Source organism: Thermobia domestica, chromosome 2 (genome assembly GCF_964235325.1).
Source record: "Thermobia domestica chromosome 2, izTheDome1.hap1.1, whole genome shotgun sequence".
Classification (NCBI taxonomy): domain Eukaryota; kingdom Metazoa; phylum Arthropoda; class Insecta; order Zygentoma; family Lepismatidae; genus Thermobia; species Thermobia domestica.
Window position 1 is genome coordinate 288,737,444 of NC_137455.1, and position 18,042 is coordinate 288,755,485.

General features: G+C 34.4%; 1 protein-coding gene across 7 annotated transcripts in view; it reads right to left on the reverse strand.

The window, feature by feature from the left end:
• Positions 1-9,721: 9,721 nt before the first annotated feature.
• The window catches only part of LOC145678561 (uncharacterized), a 202,569-nt gene continuing 194,248 nt past the window's right edge, over positions 9,722-18,042 (reverse strand). For 6 of the 7 annotated variants that reach the window (XM_081748855.1, XM_081748858.1, XM_081748854.1 and 3 more), the window contains one exon: positions 9,722-12,562. In XM_081748855.1, coding sequence (XP_081604981.1) covers positions 12,379-12,562 — 184 coding nt within the window. In that variant the 3' untranslated portion in view covers positions 9,722-12,378. The remainder of the gene's footprint in view (positions 12,563-18,042) is intronic. The other variant, XM_081748860.1, reaches the window with a different exon arrangement.

Sequence of the window (18,042 nt, forward strand, 5' to 3'; positions counted from 1 at the left end):
CCGGGTCAAAGGGTCTCCGCAACAAAAGGGCCCAAACCAAAACGCTCATCATAAAAAGGGCCTGAGTCAAAAGGGGCCCCGCTATAAAAGGGTCCGACAAAAAGACCGGAGTAAAACGGGCCCGGGTCAAAAAGAGGCGGCGCTACAAAAGGCCCGGAGTCAAAAGGGGCCGAATCAAAGCGCTCCTCATAAAAAGAGCCCGGGTCAAAAGGGTCCCACGAGAAAATGACCCAAGTCAAAAGGCCCTGCATCAAACGGACCCGCGTCAAAAGGTCTCCGCAACTAAAGGGCCCGAGAATCGTTTGTTAACAGAACGCAAAAATTTGCGATTTAGATAGCGATTATAAACGTAACAATTATAATGACTGACTGCATTTTTGCATTACGTTACTATACTCGAAATTTTTGCGAAGGCTGGTACGGAATGACAACCAACGTAAGTAACAGAGGCGACTCTTGAGGGAAGTGACATTGGTAAAAATTAACATTTTACGAATGCAATCAACGAGAAGTTAACTGTGCAAATGTATGATGGAATTTCATCATACCGGTCTGACTATGTGAGTGGTGTTCGTCCAGTAAATATTTTTGTATAGTTTAAGAGCAACTACAGAACGATATAACTGATTCGCAATTAGTGCAGTTGAAGTATACTTGTCCAACCTCCAATTCGCGTTAATACTTGGTTGCTTTTGAGATTTATTCCTCCAACGTTAATTTACTAAGTAGAGCTCGTCACTGTTCTTAGAGGTGACGAGATGAATAAGAGTGAATAGTATAGTAGGTTTATTATATTAGTGTCTTATTATTCCGTACCAGGATGTTCACATATCTTCCGTCCCCATCCACATATCTTCATTTTTCCTTAGTTCTAAACGATGTAGTCGAAATTAATCGACATCTCAAGACCTCGTGAGTCTTGCGGACTGAGAGCAACTGGCGAAATTTGGCTTATATTAACTTCCCCGTACAAAATTACTTTATTTTTTTTTAATTTTGACTACCCTCGTTTTAGGATTCTCTTCACTTATTGAACTATTTCTTTATACTTTAACCTAAATCTTCTCAGTTTTCTGAGGGGTCGGATATTTTTTTTATTATTTTAGAAATTTCAAAATTTAGGGCAATGTCGCCTTGCCCCTCCCCCCTTTGTTTCCTTGTTGGTTTGAGCCGGAGACGGTTACTAAATAACAATTTCACAAGAAATACCTTGTGAAGTTTTTATTTACAAGACACAGACTTGCCTCATGACAACAAGGTTTCCCCAGTTGGCTACGCATTTAGTAGACCTCCTGTTTAGGCATATTAAAATACATATTTAGCTCCTAAGTCAACGATTGTCGCATAATTTTTAGATTCGACCGCTTTTCTTTGTAGTATCTAGCGTTCTATCTTATTTTTCTTTGGCACGCCTCTGTTCACTTCTCTAGCTATCTCTCTATTCTCTTCTCTAAGATTTTTTTAACCTCCCCTATCCCCTTTTAATTTGGCAATTCATATAACCATTTAGCATATCTTATTTGAACTTATATATTCGATTGAGATGTTGCAAGATATAATTCATAGGGTTATTTACTTTCGTTTTATATAATGGGACCGTTTCCATCGCTAGTTGACTCGCTGTAGTTGTGAGCGATCGCCCAGTAGACGATTTAACTCTGCTTCCGTTTCCTCCACCATTCCTGGCTAAATGCTTTGAGCTTCACCTTTGTAGTACTCATCGTCTCCATTCTTGTTTCAATATAGTGCCATAGAGATGAATTTTCTGTGTAAACATATGGGCCCATGAATGATTGTAAAATTATTAAGTTTTTACCATCTGAATTGCAAACTATGAAAATTTTTAGTATTATATACCAGTTCGCGTAGCTGCCTGATACCTTTAATGTCTATTATTTTGAAAACTGTAAGGATGTAAGCATGTTTATAGTATCGCGCGGTTATCCATCGTATGGTCGAATTTATTTCGTTGTACATGATGTAATGGTGCAATCTAAGAATTTTATTGAGCGGGGTAATTAATTTGAAATTGAAAGAAAATGATTAAATATATGTATATTGAATTATAAATATGTAATGAATGTAAGTGTGATACTAAAAAGAATCATATAATGTTGAAATACTTTGACTAAGGTAAGTAAAGGGTCTTGTTACCTACCCCCAACGGTTGCGTTTGTTGCCATAATTTCATAAAATCGACGAATGTAAAACGTAAGTTTGAAATATACCGCCCTATATTTAAGTATCATCCTTGATTTTGTAATGTGATTAATTTATGTGTGCACATTAGCATCTTAATATTATCTCATTAATCGCATGCTGCATGTAAACAAGGCAGGTTATCGTAACTCGAAACTACCATCAAGTTTATCCATAATCCCGTAAACCTGGAACCTTCCCATATAGTCGTATCTCAATTCCCTTGTCATATGCAAATCTTCGAAAACCCATCTTAGTGATCGTGATCCATCTTACTGATCGTGATCTTGGTGCGAAAGTGATTGGCATTGTCTGTAATACCATACTAATTATCCTTCAACTATTATAACAAATCCCTACGAATTCGTGAAATTTTCTTTCTCTAAATTGTAGAAATATGACTCAATGTGTGTGTGCAATAAGATATAATATGACGATGACTCAAGTGATATCGATTTGAAGAAATATCAACTAATAATGAAATGAGTGATATTGTTGAAGTGAATCTAATGACAGAAATTTAAGTTTTTTTTTTTTAATTTACGAACGGATATAAATATATAAATAATAATTATATAGACTCAATATACAGACAATATTGTATGTTAGTTGCAAATAAATATCACGTCATGTGAATACTCAAATGAAGATTACGTGCATGGACGCCAAATAGGTGAAATACACACGGAAAATGAAATATCTGAAATGACAAGAAAAGGACTCGTTTGACATTAAAAAAAAAAACTCTTGATATGCGAGATACGATTTAATATTACGAATGTTTAATATATATTTTTTTCTTTCCAACTTTGAATTTAGATTGATATAATTTAACGCTCTATGCACTAATATACCAATATATATATGTATGTAACTGCTTGCTATCTTTGTGTTTTACTCTTAATATGTGTAATAAATGTTACAAAACTGTAGCTAGGTGATAGTTTCCTTCAAAGTAAATCTTAACCTATTTGCTAATACATTGTCCGATGTGTGTATGAATGAATGATAACTCTAGCATTAACTGATAAATTCTAAAGTCAATATAAAATAATATTTATTATGTACGTGTATTACTATAACATGTGCATATCTGATTCATGACCGAGGTCATGAAGGTAACATTTTTAAATCGGTTCTGAAAGGCAAGCCGAAACAACGGGTTAGGCTGGAGATAATGGTAGTTTCTTCACGATTTGTGGAAAAATATGTGAATATTTTTTTTCTTTCCTTCGCTGACTAAAACATGTGTTCGACCTTCACCATTTAAAACCAGTTACTGGATGAAAGTTGTTTAATGCTCAGAAATAACAGATAAATAATTAAATTAGTACTTCTCATCATCTGGGCTGGGTCAGGGTAACTCCAACTTGTGCAGTTACCTGGATCCAAGTCAGAGTCGTATGAGGGAACGTCTCTCATCAGGAACAGTTCAGAATTGATTTTTGAATAATAAAATTCGGATACGAAGCATCTTCTAATATCTATTTAAGCTTCCTTACTATATTTCTATAATTAACGCGTATTTCTTCGTTTCTATTTTCTTCTTTCTCTTCCTGTTTTATCTTCTGTATTAACCATAGACTATCCAACATCCCTTTCCTGCAACGCTTTCTTCTGGTCTTTCCCTATCTCCAACATAATAGATTTTCTTTAGACAACCTTCCTAACTCTCTCTCTTCCTTCTATGCTCCTTCTCCTACCTTCTTCTTGACTTTCATCTCTCTCTTTCTCAATCTTTTCCTATCTTAAAATAAAACTGAAAAGACGTCGTGACTGGGAGTTGTTGCTATGGGCGCGGCCAATCAATTCAATTAGATTAGATTTCTCTTCGGAAGTCCGATATTAAATAACCAGTAAAGAAATATGTATAGAACAGCAAAAATAAAAATTATTTTAGTTTATTTACTAATCTGACCCATTTCAATTTTAAATGGCAACAACCTGAAGTGTTACTTTTCTCTCCCAATCACGAATCAATCATTTATTTCAATAATATGTAGCTAATGTAATTATTATACTGTTTCATTTTGCAGGCTCTGATGTAGACAGTGGAATAAAAAAAATTCATACTTGGCACCTATATCCTAGGCAACAACAACAGAAAACCTGTTTGACATCTCCCTATCCCGGGACTCCTCTTCCTTTTCATCCATGTTAAACGTAAATGCCTGCATCATTTGCCAGAACCGTGACAAATCTTAAGGTGAGACTGTCGTCTTTCCGAGGGAGAGAAGTCATTATATCTACGGCTAAAATTCGGAAGGATGATGTTCTGAAAAGTCTTGAGGATCTTCAGCCAGGTGCAGAATTTTTGTATTTTTCTAAAAACGCATGTTATAAGTTACATACAAACAAGATTGTGTTGTTACGAAAGGAAACTAAAAGAGAACGTAGTGAAACTACAGAACTGGATCCAAGTTCAATAAAATCTCAATCTGAACCAATGTCAAGGAAAATGAGAGTAGATATTCCAGTCCGACAATCACCATTTTCAAACAAGAAAGCAACAATATTTTATGTGTAGTATGTGGAGAAAGAGAAACACAACGGAAATAAACAAAAGTACAGAATGTGTGAATCAAATCGTGCAACTACATTTGTATCAGCAACCATGTATTTTTGAAGATGACGTGTTTACTAAAACTTGTGACTTGGAGGATGAATTTTCTGTTTTCGATGCAGATCTATATTATCATAAGGCCTGTCTTGAGTTTTCACTGAAGTGGTTAGATAGCTATCAAACAGAAAATTCTCGCGGATTCATGTGCAAATACTGCTGCAGCTCCTGAAGAATACATCAAACAAATCAGCAAATGTTTGTAAACCTTTCACTCGAGTTTTATAAAGTTGGTTCATGACAGCAACAACAATTGCTGTATTCATCTATAAATGTCCTTCGAAGACGTACTTAGACGGTTCCAACAACTTCCGCAAAGTAAACATTAGTTCCGATTTGTTTGGCTTGGTGGTTGCACCCAAATTGTCCAGCAATGTGGTGGAGGGCACAGGTCATATCGCAATATGTTATCTAACAGTAGCTCCCTCTCCTTAGCGATGTCTACCAGTCTGCGCAGAAGCCAGCGATTTGACAGGTGACATCTTGGAAGAAATGGAAGGTGACACTACTTGATTTTCTTGACGAAATAGTGGAAGTTTTCGTCTGTAAATGGTCTTAGACAACAGAGTTATTTTGCACAAAAATAACTCGTTTCGGAATGACACATAAGTTTCATGGCCACGTGTCAGGCAATTTAGGATTTCTTCTGCACTAGAATCTAGTACAACTTCATTGACATGAAATGGTACAACTTAACAGGACTGTTTACTTTGTATCTGTTTCCCCTGCTCTCCATAAATTCTACCATTCTGGTAATGGAATTACGCTACATTGCCAACGAATTGATGATGAATTTGGAAGTCTCAGTCTGTCTGTGATATACCAAGAATCTGACTGAAGGATTGGCGTATCGAAAGAACTACGTGGTGCGACAGTTCCCACTCTGTAATATTGTTCTGATCTACAATTTCTGCTGATGATTTTTTAGATCTATTTATAGTCTGTTCGAGTGCCATATCAGCACTAACTTTCCTAAATACATTGTTCGTTCTTCTGACTACGAAATGACTATTCATGAAATGAGCATTTATTTCTGGATGTTGAGTCTCCAAATTCCTCATTTGCTCAAGGTAGACGGACGCCCACCGCAGATAATTGACTCGATTGAATGTCATGAATACAGGAAGCAAGTGCTGTACAATATATAAATGCAGCGGCCAGTCTCCTTCTCGGTCAGCTCTTATAAGGATTCTAAGCATAAATACTATTTATAGATGTAGAAAATGTTCAAGGTAGCGGCACTGCTCAGAAGCATACTGTAAAGTTCTGCAAAGTCTTCGATATTTCTTCTGAATTACTGACCAACTCCATGAACTGATAGGGAGCACTTTCAGCTTGTCTTTCTTCCATAATAGTCATAGTGTCAACGAACTGCTTGATGACAGACGTATAACTTTCACGTTCTTCCAGGAAAATCTTCGACTTTAGCATAAATACAACATCTGCAATCATAAACATGCCTTTTACTGCCTGCCCTAACATGATTAGTTCCCTTTAGAATACTCTCGGTTACTTTAAGCCCAAAAACATAATTTTCTATGAAAACAGACTCCAAACCACTACCAGGAATGTAGGCAAGAAGGCCCTTTGTCATGTGGAATGATCCTAGCATGAGGAAATGTTTGGAAATTTATTGCTCGTAAGTTGAATTTCGACAGCAATGTGATACACCTCTTCGTCACATACTACGGGCATTGAAAACTTGTTTAAGTGTACAAGTAGGCTCTGGAAGTTCATTGTACTTCATTGCTGTGTATACACTATCATATTCCGTTACTGGATACGGCAGCACTGGAAGAAAGCCAACTTGTTTTTTGGGAACATTTGAATCCGTTATCGTGGCATTCACAGCATCCCAAGTTAGTGCAGATTCTTTACTTTCTAGCTCGTACGCAGCGTGGATTATGTTAACTCCTTGTGAAGCAAATTATCGATCTCCAAATATAGAGTTCAGAAGAAATTGTCAGCGTGTTTTGAATGAATATAGGTTGTACCTTCCTTTCATATTTCTTCAATTGCTGAGATGGAAGCAAGGATCGAAGATGACTGAATGTCTAGCTAATACCGGCTTCAGACAATTTCGGTTTAGATAGCACTTTTGTTGGCACCCTCTGGAAAAGCGCCATGACTGTATCGTGGCCACAATGGATTCCTGACAGAGTAGCCTCTCCGTGGTCGAAATCATCCATAGCTCCTACCGTAAAACTATCACTCTGAAAATGGCTTGGAAGAGACAAAATGGAGAAACAGGTCTTAAGTGTATATTTTGCAAGGTTGCTTGGTGCTTGCATGGTTTCTTTATAGCCAACTGACACAACTAATTTGTTTATAGTTGACATCAGTTGCCTGCTTTTGTATTTTGCATGGATTGAATGTGCCACCATCAAATGCATGGGGTTTGCTATCCTACCACGATGTCCATCATTGAATAAAATCTGGAAGATTAAATAGCTTCTGTAAGTTTAGATTTTGTTGGTCGGAAAATTCTTCAAGATCATTTTCACTATCTTCGTCAGTGATATGTAGATCATAGCTTGTGTTCGCAGATATGATATTCAGCTTATCCACTTGTAGCACTTCTACTAGAAAATCCAAAACAGGTTGAGGAATTGTAGTTGTTGGCCAGGACTTATGAAGTTGCTGACTGTCCCCAAATTCTCCTTCAATACCAAAATCTGTGTGAAGGAGAGCCGTTCGTACTTCATTCGCTGCATGTTAATTGATCTTAGTTTGTAGGCTACTTCTGCGCCACTAAGTAATGAGCTGAAAACTAGAATAGGTTTATTTCTTTCCGAAGGCTTCGAAAACCTTACCTTTTCTCCAAAAACATTTAAGAAAAGTTAAGAAGTTTAACATCGTTTCTATTAAAAGTCAGTCCACTGTTTCAATTAATGAAGTCGCGAATTTCCCACAATGTCAATCCACAACCCTCATCCAATAGTTTCTCGATAATTGGCGCCACTTTATTAAACCCTTCACTTTTATTAGTTTTCTTAGACTCGGTAGTTATGCCATCTGATTTCTGAGAACATAGAACCTTTAGAAGAAAGCACTCAAGATAGCCTTATGATAATATAGATCTGCACCGAAAACAGAAAATTCATCCTCCAAGTCACAAGTTTTAGTAAACACGTCATCTTCAAAAATACATGGTTGCTGATACAAATGTAGTTACACGATTTGATTCACACATTCTGTACTTTTGTTTATTTCCGTTGTGTTTCTCTTTCCCCACATACTACACATAAAATATTGTTGCTTTCTTGTTTGAAAATGGTGATTGTCGGACTGGAATATCTACTCTCATTTTCTTTGACATTGGTTCAGACTGAGATTTTATTGAACTTAGATCCAGTTCTGCAGTTTCACTACGTTCTCTTTTAATTTCCTTTCGTAACAACACATCCTTGTTTGTATAACTTATAACAGGCTCTTAAGAAATCTGCTGTCATCCCCTATTTTTCTACAGCTCTTATGGACAGAGCCTGGATTATTACGTGACACACTTGAAAAATTACTGTACTACTTACATGAAGTAACCATTAGAAATGAACAGTTATGTACTAGTAAGAACTTGAATCTAAGATGTTATTTTCTACTTGTTCTCCATTCCGTGATTACGTAATTCAAGCTCTATGCAATAATAGGACAACAATAATTATAACGAAGTCGAGAATTGTAGCAATACATTGTGAAATAATAATCATCATCATAGGTATTCTGTCATTATTGACAGGTCACTTACCGCAACTGAGAAGGTTCCACGTTCCATAGTCTTCAGCTACCTCTTCGTCTTCACGTACGATTTTTCTGTTTTGATACTGTAATTGTAGCCTCCTGCGATCCCTCCCTCTCTTTCCTGCCATCACGCCCTCTAGCACGTCCCTCGTGATACAGTTCCTCCTTAGCTAATGTCCCAACTAGTTTCTCCTCCTCTTTTCAATATCTAAAATTGTTATTTTCTCTCCCTCCATTTATGACTTTCTTATTCATTTTCCGCTTGACCCTGCTAATTCTCTCCATCCTTTTCCACACCAACATTTCAAAAGCTTCCAGTCGTTTTTCATCACTTTCGTAATGCTCATATTTCTACCCGATACAGTACAATTATTCCAGACGAAGCATTTTATAATTTTTTTCTCAACTCTTTATTCAAGGTCTCATAAAATAGACTTTTCTTCCTGCTAAAGGGTTCTTTCGTCATTGCTATCCTTGCTTTTACTTCATGTTCGCACTTCATCTCATCACTAATATTACTACCCAGGTATCTAACACTAGTCACCTGTTCTATTTTCTCCCCTCCTACTTCTATATTTGGCACCGAATGCTTCGTTTCTATTATCATGGCTTTTGTCCTCCTAACATTTATCTTCATCCTATATTTTTCACACTCCTTCCTCATGGTTTTCTACATCTTATTGATTTTCTTTTCAGATTCTACAACAAGCGCCATATCATCTGCAAGCCGTGTACACCTTAAATAATGTTGGCAAAAGACAGCATTGTGTGTTGTAAGAAACGATAAATTTGAATGACGTTACCGATGAACTACTCGAAACTAATACACACAATAATTTTGGATACTGCATCTGGACATCGAGAAAAAAGGGAAGTGCCCATTAGATTTACGTAAATACGGTGAAAGGTCTTATCATATAATTTCGTTAAAGAAAGTAGGTTGATTAGAGTTTAGCGTCTATTTCAGCAGCGAGGCCATATCAGAACCTACAGCTTAACGTGGGCTCTGAACTATATGAGCCACCACCGAGAATCGAAGCCGGGTTTCCCGTGACACAGACGCATACGCTAACCATATACCCACGAAAGAGCTCTCGTTAAAGAAAGATTTTCGTTCTATATCTACACCTTTATTTAAAGGGAGAAAAATAAAAGACGTACAAATATATTGATGATCTCTATTTGTATTAAATGCTGTTGACAAATAAACTGGACACATCACATGTATTGTCTTTGGTCAAAGAGTATTACCCACGGAGAAAAAGATCAACATAAAAAAAACAATAGGTCTACGGTTTTCCTATAAATTACAGGAAAAGTTTAGTCCATGGCACTGTTTTCTCTTTTTCTAAGGGAATTAAGAAATAGGTCAGTAATTATTATACACAAAACAAAATTACAGACCTGATCATCATGTGTACAATTTTAAACTGACCAAAATAATTCTCAACTTCCATCGACTATTAATAATATTTACATAACCACAATAATATATACATAAATACAGTACAAAGTCAAGGAAAATTTACAACATTCTTTTTTTTCTTTTTATATATATATATATTTATATAAAATAAAAAGTTATTTGAGTTTGCTTGCGTCAAAGCAAAAATAAAACTTTCGCAATCAGCGATAGTCTATCGAAAGAAAATCGAACAAGCTTTAAGAAATGCATATCTTTTTCTCCTTAGCAAATGTTGGTTGTGAAGTTACATACCACTTTTCCTCATTCATAGCAGGTAATCTTTTATATATCTTTTTTTTTAACTTTAGTATCGTATTAAAAGTGTGATTTCGTGAATTTTACTTACGTGAAACGTTTTTTGTTGCACAGAAACTCAACTAATAACAGCATTGACGATGTATACTGAAGAATATTGTTTACATTGTAACAGAAAAAATATTTCTTTGTGATTATATATATATATATATATTAGTACATATACATTTTTGTAATAACAGAATATATATATATATTACGCTTTTAAACTACAGACCAAAGAAATTGTAAACGAAACAGCCTAGGGTAGTTGCGAGAGCACATATAATGTTCTTTGTTTGCTGTATATATATATATTTATGTTATATATAAATATATCACATTGTACATCTCATGCGTCAATTGTAATATGAGAGACAAAAAGCACTTTTTCCTTAATGTTTTAATTCTAAATACGAGACTGGAAAGGCAGTAATCACCATTCTGTGTTATCTTGCTACTTGTCATTCAAAATTGTTACTATATTTTAATATAAAGCATTTTTCTTTCTTGTCATAATAAACCAAAATTTCTTTCTTTTTTTTAACTATATATTTTCATTACACTCAATTTTAACTTGTAATTAATACAATAACTTAAAAGATAGCAGAAGTTAACAACAGTTTTATCTCAGGAAACAGAAATGAAGTATCAAGTTATGCAGCTATCAACTGGATACCACAAGATATACTCGAGGTATATCTGGCCCACAGTAGCTCTTGTGCAAAAAAGCGCGATATAGTAAAAGGTGCAACATAAATGCTACCCTTCAAAGCTAAAGCTGTCAAGAAAACCTGAGAATACAGCTTAAACTCGAGGGAAAGGAACTTTTATACAGAATACAGTTTTAAATAGTAGTTGAAGAAAGTTATAACGATTTTCCGTTTCTTTAAAAAAAATGCAATTGAACAATGAGCAATTAAAATGTCAGAGAACTTAATACTTTACATGCATTATACAAGTTTATTTTCCTAGTTTCTGAACTTATTTCCAAATTTGTTAATTTTATTCGCGTAAAGACTTTTAAATTAAAAGTGCTTAAAACTATGATTTCACAGCTCTTGTATTTTGAGTTTCAGCGAAAACTCAGAATAGATATTCAAACGATACAGTACTTTGTACAAAATAGCTGTACTCATTTAGTTCCGGCATACATTTTTGTTACACCACGGAACAGAGATACCATTTCTGATAATTTAACTCAGGACTCTTTTACTATACCACCCATCCCTGATGAAGTTCTCTAAACACGATCGAGTGTACGAACTTACCAAAGCCTCCTTCATCGAAAGAGAGAAGTTGGAGTTAGAATTTCTTCCTCCGTAGGTACTTATCATCATCGAGCTAATTTATTCCAAAAATTAATTTTTAATGCGTGACTTGTTTTATTTTAATATTACCCGAGCTTGTTACGAAGGTTTCTCGAAAGCTACCTTCGGCAAAATCACATGTTTAATTAATGCACCCGTTGTTTTTTACTCGTAAATATAATGCTGCCGTTTAAGTTGTCCACTATCTGTTAAAATACTCAATTTGATAGGATCTGGATGCTTTGAAAGTCTTTATCTCATTTGTTTCTCGCGAGCCTACTGGACGAACACTGATTTCTAAGTCTTGCAACCTGAGCAATTTGCTACAATCTCATTCATCGCTACCGTTCGTTAATATCCTTCAACTGTATTTATCGTGTTGAGTGAAAAATCTTACAAGTGTATAATTGTATATCATTCCGCAATATACGTATATTACAAGTAAAATTTAAATCATCTGACATTTTAATTACTCCTTATATATGAATATACTGCCGAAATACATTTTTTCTTGCTGAATTTGTTCTTTTTTTAAATAAAAAAATCCACCACAACCTTCACAGCAATGAAATTACATATCCCGATATGCTTCACGATCATACACACACAAGCTTCATGCTTTCGTTCGTTCACTCTCACTACTCGTTCACTGTTAACACTACCACTCATTTAAGTGGTACAGAATTTTTGTTTTCTTAAAGAAGGGGGATGCTGAATAACTTCAATCATTGTACACCGTTATCTTACGTTTCTTAGAATCTATACGATTCATCCAGATTAATCACTGCTGACTTGGGCACTAGCCCCTTCTGATCCCCACGACAGCACAAGAGCCATTTATTGTCCACTTCAAGAACCACCGTGAGAATTTCCCCCTCGTTGAAGGTCAAATGGCCACTATCGGCGGGAAGTCGATGACACAGGGTCTGTACATACCTACAAGGAAAACAGCAAGAAATGTCCTTCAGTTCAGGTTATCTGTTCGAGTATTACATGTTATGATTCAATTTGTATTTGTAGGTGTAGTAACCAACAATATTGCGGAGAAAAAAGGTAAAGTTTTAACACGAATTTCAACTATTTTTTTTATTGCGAACAATAAAATAAAGGATATTTTCTACAAAATGTATCAAAATAAGAGGCGCACACATTCAACATGTCTGCCAGATGCTGACAATTACTGACTCCTATCCATGTGAATATCGTATAACTTTGTTAATGTGGATAATTGGGGGGATAAGTTGACAGATTAATGAAAGTCTGGATTATTTTAAATCACCTAAAAGAAAGTGCATCAAAACTGTTTATAGTAACAAAACACATTTATTATGATAGATTTAAGAGGCATAGGCCTAACTGTTGTTGACAATATACAATACTGTTGTTGAGTGTTTTAATAATACTCGTAACAACAATGGCCAAATACAGTACAGTATTCTTAACAGACACGAAGATATGTGCAGAACTATTTTTTTTAAAAGGCTGGCTTACCGGTCTCCAGATTAAAGAGGTTTCACTGCATTCATCAATCGTAACGAAGCATAAGTGGCTAGCGATGTGTATTTATATTACTAAGTTTTAAATTTCTGAATAAAATTTTATGTTCCCAGTATCATTGTTTTATCACTTACCCATTATTTTCAATTGTTCTTTGCCTTTTAAATAAAAATACATTTCAAATACTAGCTCACATAGTTTTTTTTTTTTTTTAAATCTTTATTCTTAGATTTGTGTTTTATTATTGTTTATTTTCTTCCCATCTGTTGAATTCTAAATGTATAAATTATTTTTAAAAGAATGAAGTATAAGATTACTTGTTATATTACTCATCTCATAATAGTATAAATACATATTCCAGCACCCTATTACATTCTTTATTTCTGGACTGAAAAATAAGTAATAAAATATAAGGGTAAGAAATGGGGAAAATACTTCGTAATTTTCTGTTTTGGTACGTACTTAAGGTTGGCTTAAAGGAACAAGTTTTGCCGATAGATGTCACTACAGTCTTCATATCTCTCTCGTGTATTTTTTACCTTTCACGAAAATTCACGATTTCACTTACAAATTTCAACTTAGAAACTTCAAATTTTTAGAGAAGGAACTTCCTAACCTACCAAAGGTAATAACCCGTGTCGATTTTTTTGTTTAGAATTTTCTTCATTGTTGAAATGGCTCGATTGTTGAAATGGATATTCAAACCTTTAACAATATAACTGTTTCAACAATGAAGAAAATTCAAAATAAAAGTTGACACGGATTGTTGCCTTCAATAGGTTACGAAGTTTCTTCTCTAAAAATTTGAAGTCTCTAAGCTGAAACTTGTAATAGAAATCGTGAAAGGTAAAAACTACATAAGAGAGACATGGACATCTATCGGCAAAGCTTGTCCCTTTACACCAACCTTAACTGCTTTATTATATTGTTTGTAAGGTGACGAGAAATAACCAACGAAGTTTTATTCCAGAATGTTAATACATAAAAATTCAGTAATAAATAATAATAATAATAAACCTGTTAAGTAAGGTCAGGAATCAAAGTGCTAATCTAAAGATACACTTCATTTTTTGGAAATTTCTTCCAAAGATTTGAGGAAGTATTCTAAAAACTGGATTAATTATGTCACCATCTGATAGAGGTGTTGAATGTGTACGCGTTTATTGTTGCGGAGATTTATGAAATCAACATTTACATCTACTCTTATTATTTTGTTGTTGCTAAATTTGATAGGATTATATCACGCTTTTTCGTTTCGATTGTAGGATACACGTTTAATACGAGCCCATCTAGAAGTGATACTATAACTTCTCAAATAAGTGAGCGGTCATGTGTCCTGAATATTACTGTACTGTCTGAATATTGCATAGTAATAAGCGCGCCTTCCTCCCCTCCCTAAATATACTAGGCAGATTAGAGGTATTCTTAACACAATTTCACTAATACGAATGTCGAGCTCTTTAAAGAATCAGTACAGAAATACAGACAAAATGGTTTTATACACTAGAAATTAATCCATAGAAGACTGTAGTGTATCTGGGACTGTACTAAACTCGAAGTTTCCCATGCACCATTTCTTTTTAAGCCTTTTAAATAAATGAATATAAATTTTAAGAATTGAATCAGTTTAAGGAAAATATTTTTAAGAAAAGAAGAAACTGAATCAGTGAAATAATTATTTTTGTTGCTAAAATAGAAATGCACTAGTAAAATAACGAACTTTTAAACCACATTCAACCTAAAATAAACAGTGCAAATTATTAAAATTTTAAGTGAATTTAAGAGTTAAGAAAACCCACCAGATAAGTTTGTTATTTAGATACACCCGACTCAAAAAATGTAGATTGCTTTGTTAATATCTTGCGATTAAATGATTGAATTACAATTTTTATTTTCACTGTCTTCTACGAAGTTTCTCTCTTTACAAAACGCTAAACATTATCAGTTCATTTATTTCTCTGTATGATTTTCGGTGATATGTCGTGTATTCTTAATTATAAACCGACGATCGTTTCGCTGGTCTTATTGCCAGTCTTCTCGGGTCAGTATGATATCCAGGCATCCGTACTAACCTTGAGGAGTCTGATAATAAGACCATCGTCGAAACGATCGTCGGTTTAGAATTAGCGGACACAACCTATCAGCGAAAACCATAAAGAGAAATGTTGAACTCTCGTCGTGAAAACTTGAAATAATAAAGTCCATTCAGTGTTTTGATTTGCATTCTATAAATTTCAGATATTCAGTCTTTAAGCTACAAGTAACAAGTGTAGCTTTCAAGTTTCATTGAGGAGTTTGTTAATGAATTTATAGCCGCGTCAAACAATCCGTCAGACTTTTCGGATTTGCATACTCCTGAAGGTTTGATACACTAGGCGATCGGCAGTAAGAACGAATAAATAAGCCTTTTGTGTTCAGTTTTCTGATATTTTATATATCTCAAGATTTTAACGCGGTATCATATCGCAGTTTGATACAGAAAATCTAGAAATGCGATCCATCTATGGTCATAATTTATTGCCATAGAAAACAGTATATCATTGTCTTTCGTTTATAACAGAAAGGTTCTCTTTCGAATTTACAATTAAAACTCAATGGCTAATCTCTCGGAAACCTGACGTTTCCCTTTACGCGTCCGTCAAGCTCCTAAGAACACAATTTACTACAGACTACAAACCAAATTACTGAAAACTGACCGTAGAATGCACGACAGAGATCATATCCTCTTCGACACTTTATTCAATCTATAAAGAAAGTGGCTCAATAGACTCTCGAAATCCAAGACTCGAACTTGCTTTTCGAAACAAGATTACTATCTAAAATGTAGGAGGTTAGCAGCACTCATTTCTGCTCTACCGTATTTCCACATTTGTTTTGCTATTTATATTTGGCCAAATCGGAAATATGAAGCTTCACTTCGCTTACTGCGTAATTCGAACTTCCGTTTCTTAAGGTCATTATGGATTCAAACCTTGTTTATTTATTTATTTATTTATTTATTTTTTAAAAAAAAAGCTTCATATGGACATATTCAAAAACGGCTACCAGCTTTAACGATATGAGGAATGTCAAAGTTAGAACTTTTTAAAAATATAATTGCTATTACTTTTTCTTTACTTTCCTTTTCATTACCATACTTGCTTCTCATACAAACAACAATTTAACATTTTATGTAAAAGAATAAAATTAATAGATAATAATATTGTTTTCCTTCTCTGACAAAATACGATACAAAACTTATAAATTGCAATACAAATATAAATTTATTTCGCGGTTTGCTAAAAAAACCTAATATAAAGGCGCATCTACTGTTAAGCCACTGCCGTACGCTCCTGACGTAATTTCTTTTTAACACACATCTAACAAAGTCTTGAGGGCCATTTATTCTTAAGAATAATGAACTGCATTTTTTGAATAGGTTGTATGATATTATTTTAACTAATTCATAGTAACATAGACGAACATTAGAATAACATCGTTGCTATATTAGACGTTATATACGTAAATAAGAAAATTTCGTTATTAACTAAAAACTACCATTAGTATCATGTGCATATCTCTTTTAAGGTTCCCATAAACCGAATAAAAAATGCATACCTTCGTTGTTAATATCCCCTAAATGAATTAATTTTCCAGAATAGTTTCCCTAGTGCTAAACAATAATCACTTTCTTTAAAACTGCGCTGAAATTAATTTATAAATCCCATAGATATTGGTGTGGTGAAATAAGGTATGCACTTTTTGTCCAACTGTACAATCGGGAGCAAAAGTTTTATTCATATCCTTTTTATAGCGAAATCTGTGTTTAACGGAGTCTCATGGTAACGTAACTTATCTTTATGAAGGACGTTGGAGACAGGTATTCATTTAGTACAAGTTACATTGATTTAAGGAGCAGAAAACTTAAACAGAAAGTATAATGACATTATACATAATTTATATTACTCATATATTTTATTATAGAATTGCTTATTAGCTAGTGTGGACAAACGCCGCGTGCGTGGGTTTTCTCGGGGTTCTCCCGTTTCCTCCCACTTTCTTCATTCCACCATTTCATTCATTACTCATCATCACTGTCTCCTTTAGCCTAACCGGCATAACCGTGGGACGTAAAACTCAAAGATTTCATTTCATTTTTTTATTAGCTAGTATTTTGTATGGAAGTCTATGACGTTTGGAAAGTGTAACTTTAATAGAGAACTAACAGAATGTAGTTGCTATATAGACAGATTATTGAAGACAAAAAGAAAAGATCTAAGCGGTTAGCGTACGCGCCTCTGGCGTGGGAGGTCCGGATTCGATTCCCGGCGGGAGCTCATGTGGTTCGAATTCCACGTCAATCAGTAGGTCCACGTCTCATATAGCCTTGCTGCTGAAAAGAGACAAATTCAAAATCAACTCAACTCAACAAAAACAAAAGAACACGACTGAATCATTACCAAAGTATTCCCAAGGTTTTAAAGACAATAATAATAATAATAAAGAATCATTATCTTCGAATTTTTTCAGTCAAAAATCACAGTTAACACTATAAAAACATAACGAAAATAAGTGCATACGCTATATTCCATGAAGTATTTAAACATAGTTATCTTCCTCTGTGAACCTGTACCTAATCCTTATAACAGGAAATTTATACTAATAGTAAGAAATTATAAAAAGAAACCGGAACACTATTACTCTTACAAAGATTTCCGTTATTCAGAATTTTTATTCAGAAGCTTTCAGTTTCCATTTTGGGCAGGTGCTCTTATTACAGGATTTATTATATGGAATTATGCACGAAAGTTAAAAGCCGTAATACGAATTTAACACAGATTTCAGCTAGGACAAGATATATGTAAGGTGTAAGTTTCATTGTATGATTGCTACTGTTGAATGCCAGCGTTCTTTCCTCCTCCACATAGCAGCATTATACA